The sequence below is a fragment of the Mustelus asterias genome, chromosome 3 (assembly GCF_964213995.1).
Source record: "Mustelus asterias chromosome 3, sMusAst1.hap1.1, whole genome shotgun sequence".
NCBI classification, from domain to species: domain Eukaryota; kingdom Metazoa; phylum Chordata; class Chondrichthyes; order Carcharhiniformes; family Triakidae; genus Mustelus; species Mustelus asterias.
This window is the reverse complement of record NC_135803.1, coordinates 41,732,183-41,754,736: the sequence shown is the minus strand read 5'-3', so window position 1 is coordinate 41,754,736 and position 22,554 is coordinate 41,732,183. Positions and strand designations below refer to the sequence as shown.

The following is a 22,554-nucleotide window of genomic DNA, read 5'->3' as shown; positions in this document are numbered from 1 at the left end:
TGTCAACTGATTTTTCACAGCCATCCTCACTTAGCATATGTAACACAATTGCCAGTAAAATTTTGACTTTGTATCAGATACTTCCTTTTGCACATGAGGAACTACAGACGATGACTAAATGGTAGCAACAAGGGGAAAAGCAGGTAAGGTGTCATTTGCAAGACTCCCTCATCCTTTACATGTATTAGCTCTGACAAATAAATTTTAATATATATAATAAAGCCTGCTTATTATTATCCCCAACTATTCACTTGAAGGTTACACTTGGTCTTGGCTTTCCATGTGTAGTGCCGCAAGAGATTTAGTAATGTATAAAATACCATGTATATTTTGTTGTAAATTACAAATATTTAAACAAATGTTTACCCACGGAAATGACATATTAATAACTGCATTTAAGACTCAATAACCATATTTCAATTGATGTCCCTCACTGCTGAGATGATTAAGCAGCTCCCCCCACCCCCATTTCTCTCCTGCCTGTCGCACTGAAACCTCGTCTTTAGCACTTATGTTTTATTGTGACCTAGAAATACAAAGTGGTACAATTCATCAGCTAGAGCTATGCACTTACTATGTACCTTAGATCAAGCAATAGAATTTACATTGTAATTCAGGAAGTAAACTATTCAGGGTATACTCAGTTAACCATGTAATCTTTAAAATGTAAGGTTTTTAATGTCTATGCGCACTTCCTGTCAATGTTTTACTATTATAAATACTTTAGTCTGCATTTATAATGGAAACTGACTATGTAAATTTGTCACACCATAATTACACCTCCCACCAGTGCCAGTGCTTCAGTATCACCACTGGTGGCAGGGTGCAATTACAGTTTGACAAATTTCTACAGCCAGTTTCTATTATAAATGTGGAAGTAGTTTAAGTTTATTCATCAGTGTCACAAGTAGGCTTACATTAACACTGCAATGAAGTTACTGTGAAAATCCCCTAGTCGCCACACTCCAGCGCCTGTTTGGGTACACTGAGGGAGAATTTAGCATGTCCAATGCACCTAACCAGCACGTCTTTCAGATTGTGGGAGGAAACCGGAGTACCCGGAGTAAACCCACGTAGACACGGGGATAACATGCAGATTCCACACAGGTAGTAACCCAAGCTGGGAATCGAACCCGGGTCCCTGGTGCTGTGAGGCAGTAGTGCTAACCACTGTACCAGAAGTAGGAATTTAGGATAGAAATATATATATAAGTGGGGACTGAATTAAAAGTGTGTGTCCTTGTCCAATTATCCCCAACTATTTGCTTGAAGACTACTTTTGGTCTTGACTTTCCAAGTGCAATGCCAGAAAATTGATTTTTTAAATTAGTTATGGGATGTGGGCATTGCTGGCTCGGCCAGCATTTATTGTGCATCCTTAATTGTGCATGACAAAAGCCTTCTTGAACTGCTGGAGTCCATGTGTTGTAGATACATCCACAGCGCTGTTAGGGAGTTCCAGAATTATCACCAATGACAGTGAAGACACGGTGATAGAGTTCCAAGTCAGGGTGGTAATGCAGGCTGAAGTTTATTGATGAAAAAGCTTAAGATGTTTGGCCTTAGACACTATCCTGAGGAACTCCTGCAGCGATGTCCCAAGAGTGAGATGATTGATCTCCAACAACCTTTGTGCCAAATATGACTCCAACCAGCTGAGTGTTTGTCCTGATTCCCCTTCACATCAACTTTGCTCGGGTGCCTTGATGCCACACTTGGTCCAATGCTGCCTTGAAGTCAAAGGCAGTAGTCAAACCTCACCGCTTGAGGTCAGCTCTTTGTCCATATTTGGCCTGAGGTTGTAATGAGGCCAGAAGTTGCGGCCTGGCGGAACCCAAACTGAGCAGGTTATTGCTCAGTGCTGCTTGATAGCACCATCAATGACCCCTTCCATCACTTTGCTGATTATTGAGAGTATAGTGCGAGGGCAGCAATTTGGGGAGAATATTTTGAATATTGAATACCACAAATGTTTTGTAGTAAATTACAAGTCTTTCAACAAATGTTTGACCCATGGAAATGACGTGCAGTGTAAAACATGTTAATTGCATGTTGCACTTACTATTACTAATGATATAAACTCCATCATCCAATGAAAACAGGGCAGCTATAACCACATGAATCCATGGTATTATGACATTCCTATACGACATAAATTCATCATTTTGAAAAATTATTCATCTTAAAGTTGCGCTAAGAATTACAGACGATGACTAAATAAATGGTAGCAGTAAAGGAGGAAGCAGGTAGGATGTCATTTTCAATACTCTCAACCTCTACGTATATTAGCTCCGACAAAGTTTTGCTGCGTATGATAAAATCTGCCTACCTATTAATTTCATAACTGCACTTTGGACTTGATGCCCACTTCACTGCGTTCACAAGTGGAAATCTGCGCAGCTCATTGTATGGGTTTCTTTCCAACTTCTTGCATGCACTGCAGGAGTCAGTGTTGAGCGGGCAGGAAGAACGGTATTCAACATTAAAATGGGAGCAGTCTCAGAAGTGCCATGTGCCAAAGTGTTACAACAATCCCCGTTGGACTGTCATACGAACGCACCATATAAAATGCAAACTTTATTTTTGGAGCTGCACATGAATAAATAACTTCAATACTTTCTCCTAAAGATCCAGATTTGGTCTCCTACCCAACAGAATATCAATGATGGGAATGAAGCCTCTTCCGCAAACATAAATTATTTCAAACTATTAAGTGATTAAGATGGAGGAAACGCTTTCTCTGGACATGTCCCTTATCCGCTTGATTACATAGTTTGGGATCATCTCCCACTTGATTCTGAACGCTTGCGCACCAACTAGCAAAGAAACGGAAAATGGTGGAAAATTTCAGCAGGTCTGACAGCTTCTGTGGAGAGGGAATAGAGCCAACGTTTGGATATAGATGACTCTTTGAGATTTTCGAGCATTTTCCGTTTGTTTCCACATTCCAGCCGCATCCCCGGTATTTGCTTTCAGCAACAGACGGGTGGAACTCTAGATACAGTGCGCGCGGCATCATGGAACTCCGGACGGTTGACAACGTTCGGTGCGCGCGGCCGGCGATCCGGCGACTGGAGCATGCGCGGCCGGCGATCCGGCGACTGGAGCATGCGCGGCCGGCGATCCGGCGACTGGAGCATGCGCGACCGGCGATCCGGCGACTAGAGCATGCGCGGCAGGCGATCCGGCGACTGGAGCAACCCCGGTTGTGAAGGTGAAGGTACTGCGGGTCGCGGGGAAAGTGAGGGTGGCAGCTGAGCAGTGGGGCTTGCGATGGATACGGACAATTTGCTTCTCAGTTCCACTGCTTGTCTTTCAGCTTCTTTGACTGACTGGCCGAAAGAGTGTGTTGTATAATTCGGGCCTCAATCAGGCTTCTCAATGAAACAACCCGTTAGTGAAACCAAAGTAGTGTCGTAAGAGTCAAGAATACAGACAGGGAAAAGCGCACATTTTCATACTGCACTCATTTTTATACTATTTCTAGTTTATTCACCTGACAGCTGAAGTTATTGAAAGTAAAGGCGAGGAGTGATTTGTCTGCTCTGGAATAGTTGCGGGAGTTGGACCCTCTGCAGTAACTGATGTAAAACTAAGTGATGTGTTTTGAGTTGGCACTGTCAGTGGACGCAAACTACCCCTCCCGACACCTGTTCACCAAACTGTTCCTGGGTCGCCACAACGTTCACCCACTCTGTCCTTCGAGGTTAATGTTCCCTCTCAAGTTCAATGGCAGAAGTCAGTGAAAGTGAAAATAAAAACTTGGGACTTCTTGTTGAATGTGGTGCTGTTGGGCTTCCCTATGATGCAGTCGAACTTTGGTTGACAGGACGGATGCTACTTTCTGTAAACTGGCAAATGGGTTTGAATCCTCAACAGTCAGTGGGTTAATTCCACTTTGTTATAATTTCGCCCAAACACTTGTTACCATCAGCTATACAGGACCACTTTTAAGAATAAATTAACAATCTTCTGTGATGTATGTTCTAAATATTTAAAATGTTGAGGCATACACAGGATAAATGTAAATCTATTTTGTTTAAAGTGCTTGTATATTATGGTTCAGGTGATGGGAAATTGAGATAAGTATACCACCCTCACATGTGCGAGAAGAACTGACTTCCACGTTCATTGGACCATACAGTGCAGAAGGAGGCCGTTCAGAGCATTGAGCATGTCTTGATCATTTTCACCCCAAGAGCTATGTTTAATTTCTTCTTGATATCAAACAACATTTTGGTCTCAACTACTTTCTGTGGTAGTGAATTCCACACATTCACCACTCTGAGTGAAGCAATTTCTCATCACCTCCGTCCTAAGGTTTATCCCTTATCCTCAAACTATGACCCCTAGTTCTGGACTCCCCCACCATTGGGAACGTTCTTTCTGAATTTACACAGTGTAACCTTGTTAGAATTTTATAGGTTTCAATGAGATTCCATCTCACTCTTCTAAACTTCAATGAAGACTATCCTAACTGACTTAGTCTCTCCTCATGTGACCTGCATCCCAGGAATCAGCCTGGTAAACTTTCAATGTAGTCCCCCTATAGCAAGGACATCCTTCCTCAGATAAGGATACCAAAACTGCACACAATAGTGGCCTCACCAACGCCCTATACAATTGCAGTAAAACATCTTTATTCCTGTACTCAAATCCTCTCACTATTAAGGCCAACATACCTTCTTTACTGCCTGTTGTACCTACATGCTTACTTTCAGCAACTGATGCACAAGGACACCAAGATCTTGCTGCGTATTCACCTCTCTCAATTTACACCCATTCAAGTAATAATTTGTCTTCCTGTTATTGCTACCAAAGTGGATAACCTCACATTTATTCACATTATATTGCACGTGCCATGCATATGCCCACACACTCAGCCTGTCCAAATCATGCTGATGCATCTCTGCATCCTCCTCCCAGCTCATCCTACCACCCAACTTTGTATTATCTGCAAATTTGGAGATAATACATTTAGTTTCCTCTTGTATAAAGTATATTGAGCTTAACTAACTTGATTGTGTTTTTTGATCCGGTAACAGATGTTTAATGAGAGTAATGCAATTGTTGTGGTGCACATGGACTTCCAAAAGATTTTTGATTAAGTGCCTCAGAATAGGTTGCCAGCAAAGTTGGAAGAAATGGAATAAAAGGGACCGGGTCAGTATGGCTTCCAAAACTACTGAGTGACAGGAAACAGTGACTAGTTGTTTTTCGGACTGGAGGAAGTTATTCTGTGGGGTTCCCAGGAATAGGTACTAAGACCACTCCTTTTCTTAATATATATTAATAACCTAGACTTGAGTGCGCAGGCAAAATTTCAAAATCTTCAGATCACAAACTTAGAAATGTTAGACTTCCGGTGAGCAATGTAGAGGGAGTACACATGGTGTTTCTCCTGACAATTGTTTTCAAATTGCTTTTCGCTATGCTGATATATTTGTTATTTGCTACCACAAAAACTAACCTCAACTCTCAGGTACCAAATTCATCCAAATATGCCTAGGAATAGGGCAGTACAGTGGAACTGTGGTTAGCACTGCTGCCTCACAGTACCAGGCACCTGGGTTTGATTCTGACCTTAGGGTGACTCTGTGGAGTTTGCATGTTCTCCCCATGTCTGCGTGGATTTCCTTCGGGCGCTCCAGTTTCCTCCCACAGTCTAAAGATGTTCAGTTTAGATGGATTGGCCATGCTAAATTGTCCCTTAGCATCCAAAGATGTGTAGGTTACGTGGATTCGCCGTGGTAAATGCATGGGGTTACAGGGACAGGGCGGACCCTGGGTAGGATGCTCTTTCAACAATTTGGTGCAGGCTCATTGGACCATATGGTCTCTTTCTGCACTGTAGGCCTGCTGTGTTTATCCAGCGTTTTCTGTTTTTATTAATATTTATCTCTCATCGGTATCATAAAAAACATGTTATCTGGTCATTATAACATTGCTGTTTGTGAGAGCTACTTTGTGCAAATTGGTTGCCATGCTTCCAACGTTACACTGTTGTCTACACTTCGAAAATACTTCATTGGCTGTCATCATCAGTTAACCCTCAATTTGAGGATGACATATACACAGGATCATGAGTTTCTGCCATGGGTCTTAATGAGACTTAACAGGCTGATTCTCAACCTGTATAGCTTTGGGCAGATGTAGCAGGAAGCCCCTTGAGGTAGTAGGATCTGGAGTGCAGGATTCTCTTCCTTTTCTTTCCTCCTCTGCTGCATCATTAAGCTATTGGGGCTCAAAACGTGATGCAGCTTGATGGACAAGTTGTTGCCGTTCTTAACAATTGGTAGCAGGTTCCTCCCAGTCATTAAGGTCAATGCCACCATGCTTCAAGGAGAGTTTGAATGCCTTTGAAGCATCTTCTTTGTCCTTCATTGGCCATTTGACATCTGAGAGAACAAACAATACCTAGCAGGGGAGATGGTTTTTGGCCATCTGGACACAGTGCCCATTCCATTGAAGTTGATTTTATAGAAGTGGTGTATGGGGTGCTAAACAAGCAGGCTGTTTTGTCCTGGATGATGTTGAGTTTCCTGAGTGGTTTTATTAATTCAAGGGAAATGGGCTGTGCTGACTTGGCAGCATTTATTGCCCAACCCTAACTACCGTTGAGAAGGGTAGGGATTTTGAATCTGCATTCATCCAAACAAGAAGAATGCATTCCATCACACTCCTGACTTGTGTCTTGTATTATTGATTTTACTTTTATTCACCATGTCATGGAGAGAGGCAAACTGAACTTTTTTATCCTTTCACTGTCAGTTCATAAGCAGATGTGGACAAGCTTTGGGGAGCCAGAAAGTGAGGTATTCTCTGCAAATTTTCCATCCTCGGATCTGCTTTTGTCGCCACAATATTTGTATGGCTAATCCGGTTCAGTTTTCTGGTCAATGGTGATCCCCAGGATATTGATAGCGGTGGATTCAGGATATTAGAAGAGTCATATGGAATCGAAACATTAACTCTGTTTCTCTTACCACAGATGCTGCCAGACCTGAGTTTATTCAGCATTTTTTGTTTTTATTATTAGTAATGCCACTGAATGCCAAGGGAAGATGGTTGGATTCTCTCTTGTTGGGGGATGGTCAATGCCTGGCACTTGTGCAGCTTGAGTGTAACTTGCTTCTTATCTGCTCAAGCCTCAATGTTGTCCAGGTCTTGCTGCATGTAGATATGGACTGCTTCAGTATCTGAGGAGTCAGGAATGGTGCTGAACATTTTGCAATCATCAGCAAGCATCTCCGCTTCTGACCATATGATGGAAGGAAGGTCGTTGATGAAGCAGGTGAAGATGGTTGGACCTGGGACTGGGTTAAGATGGATCATTCACATAGTACTCCTGGCTGAAGACAGTTGCAAATGCTTCAGCCTTCTCTTTTGCACTGATGTTTTTGAGGCTGAATAGGCTTTTCTCATCTAAGTATTACTGATTTTACTTCTACTCACCATGTCATGGAGAGAGGCAAACTGAACTTCTTTATCCTCTCACTGTCAGTCCATAAGCAGATATGTTGATTGTTTTAAAACAAGGTATGGTGTGTCAAACCCTCAGTCTGTGTGGTCCAATTTTATAAATAACTCTCAGCAAACTCTCTTTATGATTAACTCAGAAGGTTCGTTTATTTACAAAAGGAAATCCTGGGGGCAATCTTGCGTACACAAATACATATACAGTAAGGGGGGATAGAAAAGAGCAAGTTTCACAACTATCGTTAATAATAGTAAACAAATCTCAGAAATGCATTGGACAAAAGCAAATTACTGCGGATGCTGGAATGTGAAAGCAAATGAGAAAATGCTGGAAAATCTCAGCAGGTCTGGCAGCATTTGTAAGGAGAGAAAAGAGCTGATGTTTTGAATACATTATAGTTCACACGATTTCCTGAATTTAGAAAGTCAAAATCCAGAGGGGGATTCCTTTGTGGAGAGGTTCCAACTCTGGTGGCTTCCTGGCTGAGGACAGGGGAATTTCACAGTAACTACATTGCAGTGTTAATGTAAGCCTTACTTGTGACTAATAAATTAACTTTAACTTTACTGAGGACAGCAGCAAAAAAATCCTTGAAAATGGAAGGTGGTGCAGCACGATGAGATTGATATTCAGAGACTTGTTCTGCTTGCAGCCGGTGGCCATTGGGCTTCCGGATGAACAGGCTTCGAGGAGCTGAGATTTGTTGCTCGCTGCTTGGTCAGCCGTGAGCCTTGCTGTTGTTCTTTTCAAGTTGGAGGGAAATTAGGGTGCCTTTTTCTCAGTTCTCAACTAAATATAGAGATTTTATGTGGCCTTCTTCCTCCACAATGATTTCAAAAGGAAGGGCCATAGGATCTGTTGGGTGTCTTTTGTTTTATGGCTCACAGTGTTCTGAAAGAGTTACCATCCATATTGACAACCCTGTTTCAAGGTAGTCATTGTCTTGCTAGACCCTGTGAACTCTGCTAGAGGAGTAAGCTTATAAAAATCCAAATTGCATCCATTTCCTTCAGTGGTTCCTTTTTGAAATGGACCTTGACAGTTCCAGGTGTGATATGAGACTGTTAACACCTCTGCAGGAATAATATCATGATGTGGAGATGCCGGCGTTGGACTGGGGTAAGCACTGTAAGAAGTCTCACAACACCAGGTTAAAGTCCAACAGGTTTATTTGGTAGCAAATAAACCTGTTGGACTTTAACCTGGTGTTGTGAGACTTCTTACTGTGAATAATGTCTGCCAGTCCCCAGGTTTCGTGATTATAATGTGATCTTATAATGGGGTGTGATGTTCCACAAAGGTGAGTGGAACTCTTTTGTCCTTATAATTGCTGTTGGAAATTTTCAGAACAGATGACCAGACTTGAGTCATGTGACCAGTAGTCATTCTTTGGTTCAATAAAAGTCCATTTTAAAACGAGCAAAAAAGAATAAAGTTTGATGTACGCAGTTTGTGATTTCTTTCATCTCTTGTTGACGTATCAACCATTCATTATACATATTTAAAATGTATTTGACCCTTTTTTCAAACTGACATGACATATTCTAACAAATGTTTCAGCTGTGTTCAGTTAGCAGCACTCTTGCCTCTGAGTCACAAGGTTCTGGCTTCCCATTCCAGGGCTTGAACATAAAAATCAAGGCTCACTCCAGTGTTGTACTCAGGGAGCGCTGTATTGTCAGAGGTGCTGTTTTCCCGTTGAGACATTATACTGATTTCCCATCTGCCTGCATGTAATAGATCCCATGGCCCTTCCTTTCTCCTCTCTCTTCCATTATTTTTCCCCTGCTTTATTTTCCTATTTTCTGTTTTTAAAAAGCTTATTCTGGTCCTTTCTGCTGAAACCTACTTCAAATATTTTGGCCTCTGGCTGTACACTGGCTTCTAAAACCAATTTTTATTTTAGTGAATTGAGAAGTCTGATCATTCTGACCAGATCAATGATTAATGTACATTTTAAGTAGCCAGGGTTTGCTATTTACCAAAGAAAAATCTTACCTGTCATAGCTTTCAAATTGGATAAACAGAAGATAAAAATGGATTTTATAAAATTGTTTAAATGTTGTTGTTCCTTTAATAATTCTTATGAGTTTTCTACACAGTTGAACCATGGCAGATACCAGTTCATCTCCATTGAAGCACTTTGTACAGGCTAAAAAGAAGATTAACTCGATCTTTGATCAGCTGTTGGAATATATTAATGAAGGGGCAAGCTTTATTAAAGGTGGGACATCAATTACCGGTAATTTAGTAGATGTTAAACAATAGTGTCAATGCAATATAGAAAATAAAAGATGATGAGCCACATACCTTAGGTACAATAACCTACAATTATTTTGTTTGTAACACTTTGAGTTGCCTATTCAGCAGTAGAGAATAATAAATATACTTTGTTTATATCATGTATGTCTTCCAGCATATTTGTGACCACCACCACAAACCCCACTTGCAGTCACCAAGTCCAGTCCTCCCCTATCATTGTTTCAGGCTGAACTAAATTGTTCTGAATCTAGGCATCCTATTTGGCTGACTTGGGTTTTTGACCCCATGTCTCCAGTCAGTAAAGCTGTCAATTTGTATCTCTGTAATATTGTTCATATCTCCCTCAGCCTATTTGCTCTGCAACCCTCATCTATAATTTTGTTGCCATCAGACTCAACTATTCCAATGAACTCTAGCCAACCTCCACCTTCTGTAAAATTAACTTCTTCCGGAAGTCATTGGTCCAAATCCTAACTTGCACCAATTTTGTTTGCGCATCATTTCTGTGCTCTGATCAACACTGGTTCCTGGCCTGTCAACACCCCAAATTTAAAAATCTCATCCTTGTGTTTGAATTATGTGTGACATCACTCCTCCCTATCTTTACAATATCTTCCAACCCTACAATCCTCAAAAAGCTCAATTTCTCCAATTATTGTCTCTTGTGCATCACTGATGTCCCTCACTCAACCATTGGTGGTCCTGTTTTCTGCTGTTTCTCTCTCTCAATTTCTTCACCTCTCTTTCTTCTTTTGAGATACTTTTAAAAATCTATCTCTTTGACCTTGCTCTTGGTCACCTATCCTAATATCTTCTTTGGTTTGAACTCAATTTTTGTTGGATAGCACTCTTGTGAAGCACCTTGAGGCATTTTATTACAGTTAAAGATGATTTATAAATACAAGTTCTTTTTGTTAAATGTTTCCATGATTTGAATCTTAGAATCCCATCAAAATGCGGGATTGGAGAAAATAGCAACCCAGCAGCAGTTGGAAGAAATTGAAATGTTTGCAACTAAAGTGGCTGGAATCGGTGAGGTGCTGGCACGAAGACACATGAAAGTGGCCTTTTTTGGGAGGTGAGATGCAAGATATATCATGGATAATTAACAGATTAATTGCTACCTACAAAGAGGAGGGTCATATTTTCTGGTTGAACAAATATGCACCTCCAAGGTGCATCAAATCGTTCTTTATAATTGAGAACCCTTGTCAAAAGTGTAGGATGGTACCAAATTTCAGAAAGTTGGTGCGCAATGTAGATCAATCAAGAATTAATAATTAGCTTCTGACTTGCTTGGGTTGCTACAAGCTTTTAAGTTTGTAAGAGGAAGAAAGGCTTTCAAAAGTATTGAGTTTCATTGTTTTTAGCCAATGGAAATAATTAATCAGAATGGAGGTATGGTGATAATCTTGATTTCAACACTGAGAATGGGGGAAGATCACCCAATGTTTGAAGCTCAGAAGAAACAGAAGAAGAGTTATGACATTGCAAAATATTTAAGGGTGAAGATTAGAAAATGTACCTAGCACCTATCAAAAAGCAAATGTGTTTCTAATATCTTGTCCAAGCGTGTAAGAGGTGGGAGAAGAATTTCTTCAGATGCAAGAATGATAGTGAAATAGTTATTGGTCTTGCCACATGAACACCAGCTTTGAAGAACTGAAGGCAACAATATTTACAGTAATTTCCACACTGAAATGCCTCAAGAAAATCCAAATGGGAAATAGAAAGACAGAATTATTGCTTTGTTGATCTTGAACCCTAGAAGCCAGGCAGAATGTTATATTTGTGACAGGATTTGTAGCGGTAACTTTAACTTCTTTTAGTTTGGAGCCATTGATCCTACTTTCTGAAAATAGTTTTGAATTCCCCAGTCACAATTTCCCTTCGTCTAACACCGTTCTAATACTGTTATCCTGAAATAAATAAGTTGTTGATCTTTGAGGTCCTTTCTTTTATTTAGATGGTTAGAAGTTTTCTGGGTTACTGATTTTGAAAGAAATCCATTTTTAGAAGTTTTCCACTTTGATTTTGTCACAGAACAAGCAATGGGAAGAGTACTGTAATCAATGCCATGCTATGGGACAAGGTACTGCCCAGTGGCATTGGACACACAACCAACTGCTTCCTCAGCGTTGAAGGAACAGATGGGGACAAAGCCTATTTGATGACTGAGGACTCTGAGGAAAAGAAGAATGTAAAAGTAAGGACCTGTTTGTGTAGATTTGTTGTAAATACATGGTGCTGGAAATGTGGCTGTTAAGGTTGTTTGAAATTAAGCCATATCTTGTTAAAAATTGAATTTTCAAATAATGTGTTTTTTTAAGAGAAGCCATGTGAATATGCTATGGACAAGTAGTTTCCTCTTATTTCTTAATTCTGCAATTCAACATATCTGTCTATTGCTGAAAAAGAAGACACGTCAAAGCTTTGACAAAAATAAAGTTTTGACATATATCTTTTTTCAGCAATACCCAAGCTGTGTATTTCCAGACAAGAATTATATCCACCTACATTTTTGCAAGTGCAAAATGATTATTTGGGTGCAGTATTGGTGTTTGCCAGTTATCCCCCAAACCATCCCACTCTGTGGAATGTAGTTGTGTGGTTGCTACCTTCACCTGATATGTCAACTGTATTTGACTATTTCCAAACCTGCTACTGGCTTCAGCCTGACTCCGAACTGACTCAGAGCTTGAGCCTGTGGTCTCGTGTCACTTTTACCCATCTGTATCCCAGCAGTCTTTGGATTGTCTGTCCTGCCTGATACCTATGCTTACTGAACCGAGTGCATATTGACAAATGTCCGATTGTAAAGCCTAGGCATTTAAACAAAAAAAGACGGATAGAAATTGAAGATTAAACAAGAGACATTGATGAATATGCATGAACGCTAAGGTGCAACAAATGCGATGAGGAAAAGGAGTCACAGAAGAAAAATAATCAGAAAAATAGAGACTGTTAATGTGCCTAAGCCATAAAGAGAAAGAAATGTGCAAACTAAGGAGCAACACAAAGAATTGTAATAGAATCATGAGATAATTGCAGCAAGAGGAGGGGATCTTTTTGGTTAATAAAGACACAAGAGATCAAGTATCAACATCTTATATTTTCAAGCACTTTATGTTTAAAATTAATTCAGGAAATCAGATATGTGTAAGGAAAATGGATCATCAGCCGGAAGGGAGAGATTAGGAAGAATGACTGAAACCTTGTTTGAAGAAAAGGACTTTGAGAAGGTTTTTAATTGAGAAGGGGTTTAGTAGTTGAACAATTCCAGGGCATAGAACCAAGGGATGGAAGCTACACCACCAGTTGAAAAGCAAAGGAAGGAAGTATATACAAAAGACTACAGTCCAAGAAGTAGTACGTTTGCAAGGGGGGAACATAAAGATAAGGATTACAAGGTGACGACATAAGGGGAAAGACAGACAATATAGGTCAGCGATGGCAAGGATAATGGACAAGTGGACTTAATGTGGGACAGGATACGTGCATCAGAGTTTTTGACAAATTGACATTTGCTAAGACTGGAAGGCCAGCAGGTGAATGCCAGAAGGTTTCAGTAGCACAAAGAAAGAAAGATTTGCATAAATACAGCACATTTCACAACCACTGGACCTCTTTTGAAATATAGTCACTGTTTTATGCAACCAATTTGCACACGGCAGGCTCCCTCAAACAGAATTGTTATAATGATTAGATAATCTGGTTTTGTGGCATTAATTGAGGGATAATTAGTGGCCAGGACACTGGGGATAGCTTCCCTGCTCTTCTTCAAGATAGTGCCATGAGATCTTTTATGTCCACCTGAGGGGGCAGATAGGATGCCGTTTTATCGTCTAATCCAAAAGACAGGACCTCCAGCAGTGTAACACTCACTTAGTACTTTGGAGTGTCAGCCTTGATTTTTGCACTCAAGTCCTGGGGTGGGACTTGAACTCAAAGTCTTTTGACTCAAGAAAGTGTAATACCAACTGAACAATTGCTGACATACAAAAGTGTAAGATAGGGATGGAAGTGGATAGCTTTGTGAAGTTGGAAACAAGCAGTCTTGGCAATGGAAAGCATTTGGTGTTTCTAGCTCAATTCCAGGATGAACAGGGCACTAAGGTTACAAACATATTGAGACAGTGACTAGAGTGGCGTATGGAATCTGTGGTAAGGGCATTTAGTCCTTGTTAATCTGGTATCTGCCAACCTTACCATTGACCTACCTTCAATCATCCTTGATCTCATCTCTATCACAATTTAGCTCCCTTCAGTAGAGATTTACTTTCAGCCTGTTGTCCAGCTCCCTCCATCCGCCACAACTTGATGTTCCTCCCTCAGACAGTCGTGCCCTGACCTCCCTGGCCTGCTTTCTTCCAGACAGCAAGGCTTTGACCTTCCTAAACAGCTGCCTCTGAGCCCATTACAACAGCTTAGCCTACTCTCCCTTAGCCCAACAATGATCGCCATACAAGAAAAGTAGCTCTTATTCATTCCAAATCCACCAGGAAGACTACCTCACCTGCTGAATCCCATCTTTAGCCAGTCATGAATTTGAATGCATGTTTTTCTCATTTGCTGCTCAGTTAATCACAAAAGTACAATTTGGCAATAATGTGTTTTAATGAGAATGCGTGACATGCTGATGCATTAAAAATAGGTTCATACCACTTGCTGTTGGGAATCACAATCCCTTTAATCTGCGCCAATTTACTTCCCAACTTTCTCCTACCATTGAGATGTTGACATTTCACTGCACAATTAAGTGCCCCTGCTTGTCTCATGGCTTGCCTCCCGGAGCTTCATTAGACTCCTCCTGATGTAGGGGTTTCTGGATTCTTACAACCAGTTAAATTAAAGTTTGCACTTCTATGACTTGAATGAGAAAAAAATGAAGATTGTACCTTTGGGAATGGCAGGGATAAGAGACTGTTCGTTTTTCTGGTATCAAGGGCATTGAAACAATGATAGAGACAATTAAATAATGCGACAGTGACATAGGATCTTAAAAGGAAGGTTGTAAGGGCATTAGGATCTTAAAAGGAAGGTTGTGAGGGCATTAGGATCTTAAAAGGGAGGTTGTAAGGGACTTTAGGCAGAGGCTTCTCATGAGTATATGGTGAGAACAATCATTGGTGGAGGGTAAGGTACATGCGTGTTGAAGAAGATGAAAAATTAGTCAGAGAAAGAGATTACAATCATGGGAGATTACAATCATGGGTGCGGAGAAGACTTGATGATGAGGTGGCCTTAATTATAGTTAGGGGAGTTAATATGAGAAGGAAATTTAAGTGGGTAATAAACTTGAAAGTGAAGATGGAGGTTGAAATCACCAATGATCAAGAATAATTTGACACACAAGCTAAAGGAGAACATCTCGAGAGAAATTAGCATGCAACTTTGGGAGGCCTTAAATTATAGGTGGAATCCAGAGTTGTACATATGCATTTGTATATGTCATCTAGATTTTCCTACTCCTTTCCAACTCTAAGAGGTGCAGTGGGTTGTGAATATGTTAGCTAGTTTTAATAACAGAGGAGAATATCTAGGTATTTGCATTCTCCTGTAGAGGTGCTTTAAATGTCTTTGAAATGTTAATAATGCAATCTGGAAGTTGAAGTGTTTTCAACATTTATTGAAAATGCTATGGTGCAACGTGTAATAATGTGTGCTTCTGTGTTTTTAGACAGTGAACCAACTGGCACATGCTCTGCATCAAAATGAATACTTAGATGCGGGTTGCCTAGTCCGTGTTTTTTGGCCAAAATCAAAATGTGCTCTTCTTCGAGACGATGTGGTGTTAATGGACAGGTCTGATGTAACCCAAAATAATTTTAACTTGATGTATTTATAAATTAATTAACAGTATTGACTTTGGTGCAACTTTTTTTGTTGCAACTAGGTAGAAGCAAAAAATTTCATGTTATTTGAAAAATTCAAGCAGTGTTAGACATATGTTTCATTGTGTCAATTGCGTTTATTTGTAAAAATTACTAAATTGGCATTCCAAAATGTTCATATGTTAGATACTTTTGATCCAAGTTTAACCGCTGTTTCTTTCCATAGTCCTGGTACTGATGTCACCACAGAGCTGGATAGCTGGATAGACAAATTTTGTCTAGATGCTGATGTCTTTGTGTTGGTAGCAAATTCAGAATCAACACTTATGCAAACTGTAAGTGTGTATATTTTTCAAAGATAAAGTTGGTCCTTTCTAATTATTTCACCACATCTTCCTTCCCAATTCATAGAATCATAGATTCCTACTGTGCAGAAGGAAGCCATTCAGCCCATAGAGTCTGCACCGACCACAATCCTACCCAGGCAGTATCCCCATAATACCATGCATTTACCATAGTTAGTCCCCCTGACACTAAGGGGCAATTTAGCATGGTCAATCCACCTAACCCGCACATCTTTGGACTATGGGAGGAAACTGGAGCACATGGAGGAAACCCACGCAGATGCGGGGAGAACGTGCAAACTCCACACAGACAGTGATGCAAGCTGGGAATCGAACCCGGGTCCCTGGCACTGTGAGGCTGCAGTGCTAACCACTGTGTCACAGTGCCGCCCAATTGCCACTTTCATGTAAATATCCGAATAAAATTAATTTAACATTTGTTGCAAATTGCAGTATATGGTAGCTGTGTGCTAGCTATTTTTATTCATTTATGGAAGTGGCTAGGCCAGCATTTATTGCCCTTGAAAAGATGGTGGTGAACTGCTTTCTTAAACCGCTACAGCCCATGTGGTGTAGATACACCCACAGTACTGTTAGTGAGGCACTTCCAGGATTTTGATGCAGTGACAGTGAAGGAATGGTGATATGTTTCCAAATAAGGATGGTGAGTGACTTGGAGAGGAACCTCCAGGTGGTGGTGTTCCCAGGTATCTACTGCCCTTGTTCTTCTAGATAGTAGTGGTTGTGGGTATATAAATAAAGCTCCAGGTTATAAACTGGATACCATAAACACAGAATTTATGTACCAAACTGATTTGGTATCAATTTAGCCTTAACCTTATACTGCCCACAGCTGATATTTTAAAAAATTATTCATGGGGGATTTTTAAAATATTTGTTCATGGGCTGTAGATGGTGCTGATAAGGCCATCATTTATTACCCATCCCTAATTGCCCTTGGGAAGATTGTGGTGAGCTGTCTCCATTGTTCAGTCTAAATGGGTAGGTACATCCACAATGCTTTCAGTTGTGGTTGATCCAACTGAGTGGTTTTCGAGGCCATTTCAGAGAGAATTTAAAGAGTCAACCACATTGCTTGGGACCTGAAATCACATTTAGGTGAGACCAGGAAAGGATGGCAGATTTCCCCTTTTGAAGGACCACTTGGGTTGTTATAACAATCCAGTGGTTTCGTGACCACTATTAATGAGCCTGGCATTTCATTCCAGATTTTTCTTAATTAATTAAATTTAAATACTCCAATTGCCATGGTTGGTTTTGAATTCATCCCTCCGGAGCATTAGTCAATGGCCGGAATTCTCTAACCTTGCCTGCGGCTGGGATTTTCCAGTCCCGCTGCAGTGAATGGAGCTTTGACTGAGCGCCAAATTCTCCACTCTCACTGGCAGAAGTGGCAGGGCAAATGAAATTGGAGAACCCTAGTCTAGGTCTTCTGAATACAAGTCTAATTACATTACCACTATGTCACTGTCCCCCTTCTGGACACTCGTTTAAATAATTCAGATATTCACAGGTATAAAAGAATGTCAGTTTATTCATTAGCAGAGAACAGCTTAACAATGAACCTATTATGTGAGCTTGTTTTCAAAAATAGATTCTGAAATTTTAGTGGAAATTCATATATATATATATAATATATCAATAGTTTTGATTACTAAATCATTTCTCTTTCAGGAAAAACAGTTTTTTCACAAGGTTAATGAGCGACTTTCTAAACCTAATATTTTTATCCTCAATAATCGTTGGGATGCTTCTGCTTCTGAGCCAGAATACATGGATGAAGTAAGTTACACTGTAATGATAGCTTTTTTTCAGAGCTGAAAAATGATTGGGTCTAAAAGTGACACGTCACTGGTTTAATTAGTCCTTTATATACTGAATAGTTTATATAATGTAATTACTTAGATCTCACATTGTATAAGCATAAGCATATGTTCACTGCTATGATATTTCTGTTGATCATGCCTGTAATATAAATCCATATCACCGTTACAATTCAGGTACGTCAGCAACATACAGACCGCTGCGTTAGTTTCCTAGTGGATGAGCTTGGAGTAGTAGATTATGCACAGGCTGAGAATCGCATATTTTTTGTCTCTGCCAAGGAGGCGGTTAATGCCAGAATTCACAAAGCACAAGGAATGCCAGAAGGTGGTAAGTGTTGTGGTGTTCTTGATTGCATAAATATTAGAGGTGCTTTGCATGTAAGTAAAACTTGGATATTAACATAGAACATAGAACATTACAGCGCAATACAGGCCCTTCGGCCCTCGATGTTGCGCCGACCAGTGGTACCAATCTAAAGCCCCTCTAATCTACACTATTCCAATATCATCCATATGTTTATCCAATAACCTCTTGAACGCTCTCAACGTTGACGAGTCCACCACTGCTGCAGGCAGGGCATTCCACGCCCTTACTATTCTCTGAGTAAAGAACCTACCTCTAACATCTGTCCTATATCTCTCACCCCTCAATTTAAAGCTATGTCCCCTCGTGCTAGCCAACACCATTCAAGGAAAAAGGCTCTCACTATCCACCCTATCTAATGCTCTGATCATCTTGTATGCCTCTATTAAGTCACCTCTTAACCTTCTTCTCTCTAACGAAAACAACCTCAAGCCCCTCAGCCTTTCCTCATACGATTTTCCCACCATACCAGGCAACATCCTGGTAAATCTCCTCTGCGCCCTTTCCAACACTTCCACATCTTTCCTATAATACGGCGACCAGAACTGTACGCAATACTCCAAATGCAGCCGCACCAGAGTTTTGTACAGTTGCAGCATGACCTCCTGGCTCCGAAACTCAATCCCTCTACCAATAAAAGCTAACACACCGTACGCCTTCTTAACAACCCTATCAACCTGGGTGCCAACTTTCAGGGATCTATGCACATGGACACCAAGATCCTATTTTACTTCTCTATCTTTCCTTCCCTTTATCTTAAAGGCAAGATCCTGAGATATGTTTTTTCTAACTTCTATGACATTGGTTTTAAAACTGGGGCCCAAGGACCGTAGTCAGTTGTGGAGGTTAACAGACCGTCACTGATCTCTCATCATAATTCTCATCATATACCAGCTCTGATGAAGGGTCATCTAGACTCGAAATGTTGGCTCTGTTCTCTCCCCACAGATGCTGTCAGACCTGCTGAGATTTTCCAGCGTTTTCTGTTTTTGTTATATTTCTATGTTTGGCTTGCTGTCATTTTTATTACTGTGTAGCTACAAGTGTTTTCTGCAGTGGTGACACTGTCTTCCTTTTGAATGGCTAACTCTGAATTTTAAAAGTGTAGAAAGATGCATACAGGAAAGTGCCAGTTTTTGCAGAAGGATCCCTTGGTATGTGTCATGGGGAAAGCTACATGGAAAAGTTTGAAACAAGTGTTTGTGGTTTAATCAACCTAACATCTATTTGTATAGATATTTATAAATATTAAAATATATTCTCCTCGTGATTAGAAAGTGATCTGAGATATTTTTCCACATACCAAAGGTGTTACAGTTTGTTGTGGTATGTTTAAATTGCTTTCATTGATAGCATATCTCAGTCTCTTTTCAGGAAGTTTCTTTGCCTGACAAGTTAATGCAATCAGTGTTGGTAGATCATTCTTATCTTGACACAACCTGATATAATACAGGGTGGCTACTTGAATACTTATATGTTTTTGGTTTATTTTAATGCTTTCCCATATATTTATGATGATGTACTTAAAAGCTACTTCACGTTGTTTTTGCATTATGATTTACAGGTGGTGCACTAGCAGATGGATTCCAGGCTAGGCTTTTTGAATTTCAGAATTTTGAGCGGCAATTTGAGGTACATGACAGATGGGCATCTTTTATTAATGTCCCATACAGTTAATTATTTTTATGGTGCAGCATCTTCTGGTTTGTTCCTAAAATGAAATAGAGAAATTTGTAGCCCAGCAAGAAAATATTTCTCCATAGATTTGTGCCAAATTTCTATTTGGCTATATGACTGCAGAAGATTTTCAATAACCACATACGCATTGATTTAGTAAAATTACAGCCCTTCAATTCAAGCTTTAGCTGTGCTTGGTTCGTAAAGAAAGCATTGCGTCCTCAAAAGGTTTACAATTAAGACTTTTAGTAAAATGAACATTGAATCCTTATTGAGACATCAATGAAAATGACAAATTGATTTTTTTGGCATTCTAGGTATAGTTTGATTTTGAACAGAGGTAACAAAAAAAGAATTGTCTTTGTAATGTAAGCAGTTTAATTCCTATCTGTGTACGAATGAGCACCAAGTTCTGTTCGCCCTTCACTTCTATGTTCACTGACCTACATTGATTCTCAGTAAGCAATGTCTTAATTTAAAAAAAACTCATCTTGTTTTCAAATGCATCCTTTACTTTGCTGCTGCCTAACTCTGTAATCTCCTCTCACCCCACAACTCAGATATTTATGTGCTTCTCTAATTCTGATCCCTTGAGCATCCCTAATTTCAATTACTCTACCTTTAGTGGTTGTGGCTTGGCTCTAAACTCAGCCTCCATTTAAGGAAGAAGAGGAAAGTTTCAAATGATCCTTTTTGGATGAAGGTGTAGAGAAATTGGGCATTGATGTTGTAGAGGAAATGTGTTAAGGGCCTAGAAACTGTTAAAAAGATGGAGGAGAAAAAGTCACGGATGTAGGTGTGAAGAGACTGGACAAGGGAAGAAAAAAGTAGTTGAGATAGGAAGTTCATTGTGGCAGGAGCAGGCTAAAAGAATGAGTCTAATAGGAAAATCCTGTTTGTGGATCTTGGAGGGAGGAAGAAGTGAGCTGTTCAGGGTTAGAGACTATGAGGCAGGGAGCCATGGAAGGAAGATCATCAGAAGAGAGGAGGTCAATGGTAGTTTTGGAAATTATAGTTTAATGTTCAGTGGTGGGGGCATGGCCCACAGAGCGGTGGGAGCAAGTGTCAGAGAGCTGACGTTTTGCCTCTAATAGGTAGAGGTCGGTGTGTCAAATAATAGCACCACTGCTCTTGTCAGTAGTTTTGATGACAAGGTTAGGATTGGACCTAAAAGATTGGAATGCTATAAGTTCACACACAAATATGTTAAGAGTGAGGGGTGCGAATTTTACTGAACACTGATTCTCTGACTACCGATATGGCTGCACCTGTACTGACCTCCATTAATACTGGATGTCCATTTAATCTTTCGGTTATCTTAATTGGGTCTGATTTGGACATTGCTACGCAATTTAATTGTTCCATGTCAGACATAGGTGGACCTTCCAGGGTGTGCACTCTCTTGGACACCAGCCTACATGTCATTTTCCTAAATCTAGGTCTTGAAGGCTTGCTTTGCTGTTCTGACTCCTACATACTGGCAACAATTACAATGCTTTGCCGAGTTGGATTCTGAAGGGATTATTGACTGGTCAAAGCTTGGCTTTGCTTTAGGACTGTATTGTGAGCAGATCCAGATACTTCCTGAGGAAGCCTACGTAATTGCCTATGCTCAAGTGGTGGTCCCCAAACTCAGTCGAACTGGCGTGGGTATTCCACTTCCATCAGGATAGTTTGCAACTCATATGCTCCACTTGCAGCATTTTCCAATGATAAGGCCAGCTGTAGTGTCTGTTTGCAGTCCAGTTGGGATTCAGCCAACAGGTGTTTTTGGATAGCTATATTATGTATCCCTCAGACCAAACCGTCTCTAAGCATCTCATTAAGCATCAACCCAAATTCACATGCTTCCACCAATCATCTCAACCTTGTTAGGAAACCTGTAATACACTCCCAGGTCTCCCAGAATGTCGAGTAAAACCAGTACGTTCTCAGGATCAGAGGTGGCTTAGGATCATAATATTCCCTTACTAGGTCTGCTGATTTCTTGAAGGTTTTGGTATCTGGTGCCTCTGGGAAAGTTAAGCTGCGAATAATGGCGAATACTAACAGTCCACAAGCGGTCAGAAGAATAACCCATTGCTTTACAACTGCCACAATGCCGTTAGCCTGAAAAGAGTAACATATGTTTTCTACATATTGGTCCTCATCAGCAGGGTCAAAAGAATCTAGTTTCCCAAACAGAGGCATGATATCTGAAAATGGCTTACCCCAAGCAAAGCTGCCTGTTAGCAAGCAAGTTCCTTAAGGTCGTTCTTTTTCCTCGTCGCCATTGAAATAACTCCTTGGAGGCTGGTGTTCCTTCACCAGATTCCCTTTATTTACAAACTTATCTCCACTCCTAAGAGTGCTTCAAGTACAAATTCAGAATCCGGAGAGCCAATAGACCTGACGCTTCTCATTATATACATTAGGTGGGACTCCCTGATTAGGCAGGCAATCCTTATTTCAATCAGGGAGCTCATACTCCAATAGGTCCACCTCCTGGGCCTTGTTGAGGTCATTACAAAACTATGTTGGCATTCTTTGCCTTTCGCTGGGTTGAAATCCTGGAATTCCCTCTCTAAGAATACTATGGGAGTACTTACACCACATGGATTTCAGTGGTTCAAGAAGACATCTCACCACCACCTTCTTAAGGACAATTAGGGAAGGGATTTCAAATAAAGTCATTCAGTGGGTGAATGAGTCTGTGTGTTCATCCTTCCTTTTGATTTAAATTTACAAGAAATCCAGTTTATGTCTT

The 22,554-nt window shown here is 40.4% G+C and overlaps 1 protein-coding gene across 2 annotated transcripts in view; it reads left to right on the top strand.

The window, feature by feature from the left end:
- The first annotated feature begins 3,113 nt into the window (after positions 1 to 3,113).
- LOC144490184 (mitofusin-1-like) overlaps positions 3,114 to 22,554 on the top strand; it is a 54,158-nt gene continuing 34,717 nt past the window's right edge. The window contains exons 1-9 of one of the 2 annotated variants that reach the window (XM_078207990.1): positions 3,114 to 3,214; positions 9,583 to 9,704; positions 10,685 to 10,820; positions 11,786 to 11,948; positions 15,423 to 15,547; positions 15,803 to 15,911; positions 17,616 to 17,723; positions 17,942 to 18,095; positions 19,696 to 19,763. In XM_078207990.1, the coding sequence (XP_078064116.1) occupies positions 9,590 to 9,704; positions 10,685 to 10,820; positions 11,786 to 11,948; positions 15,423 to 15,547; positions 15,803 to 15,911; positions 17,616 to 17,723; positions 17,942 to 18,095; positions 19,696 to 19,763 (978 nt within the window). In that variant the 5' untranslated portion in view covers positions 3,114 to 3,214; positions 9,583 to 9,589. Of the gene's footprint in view, positions 3,221 to 9,582; positions 9,705 to 10,684; positions 10,821 to 11,785; positions 11,949 to 15,422; positions 15,548 to 15,802; positions 15,912 to 17,615; positions 17,724 to 17,941; positions 18,096 to 19,695; positions 19,764 to 22,554 lie in introns of both variants that reach the window. The other variant, XM_078207994.1, reaches the window with a different exon arrangement.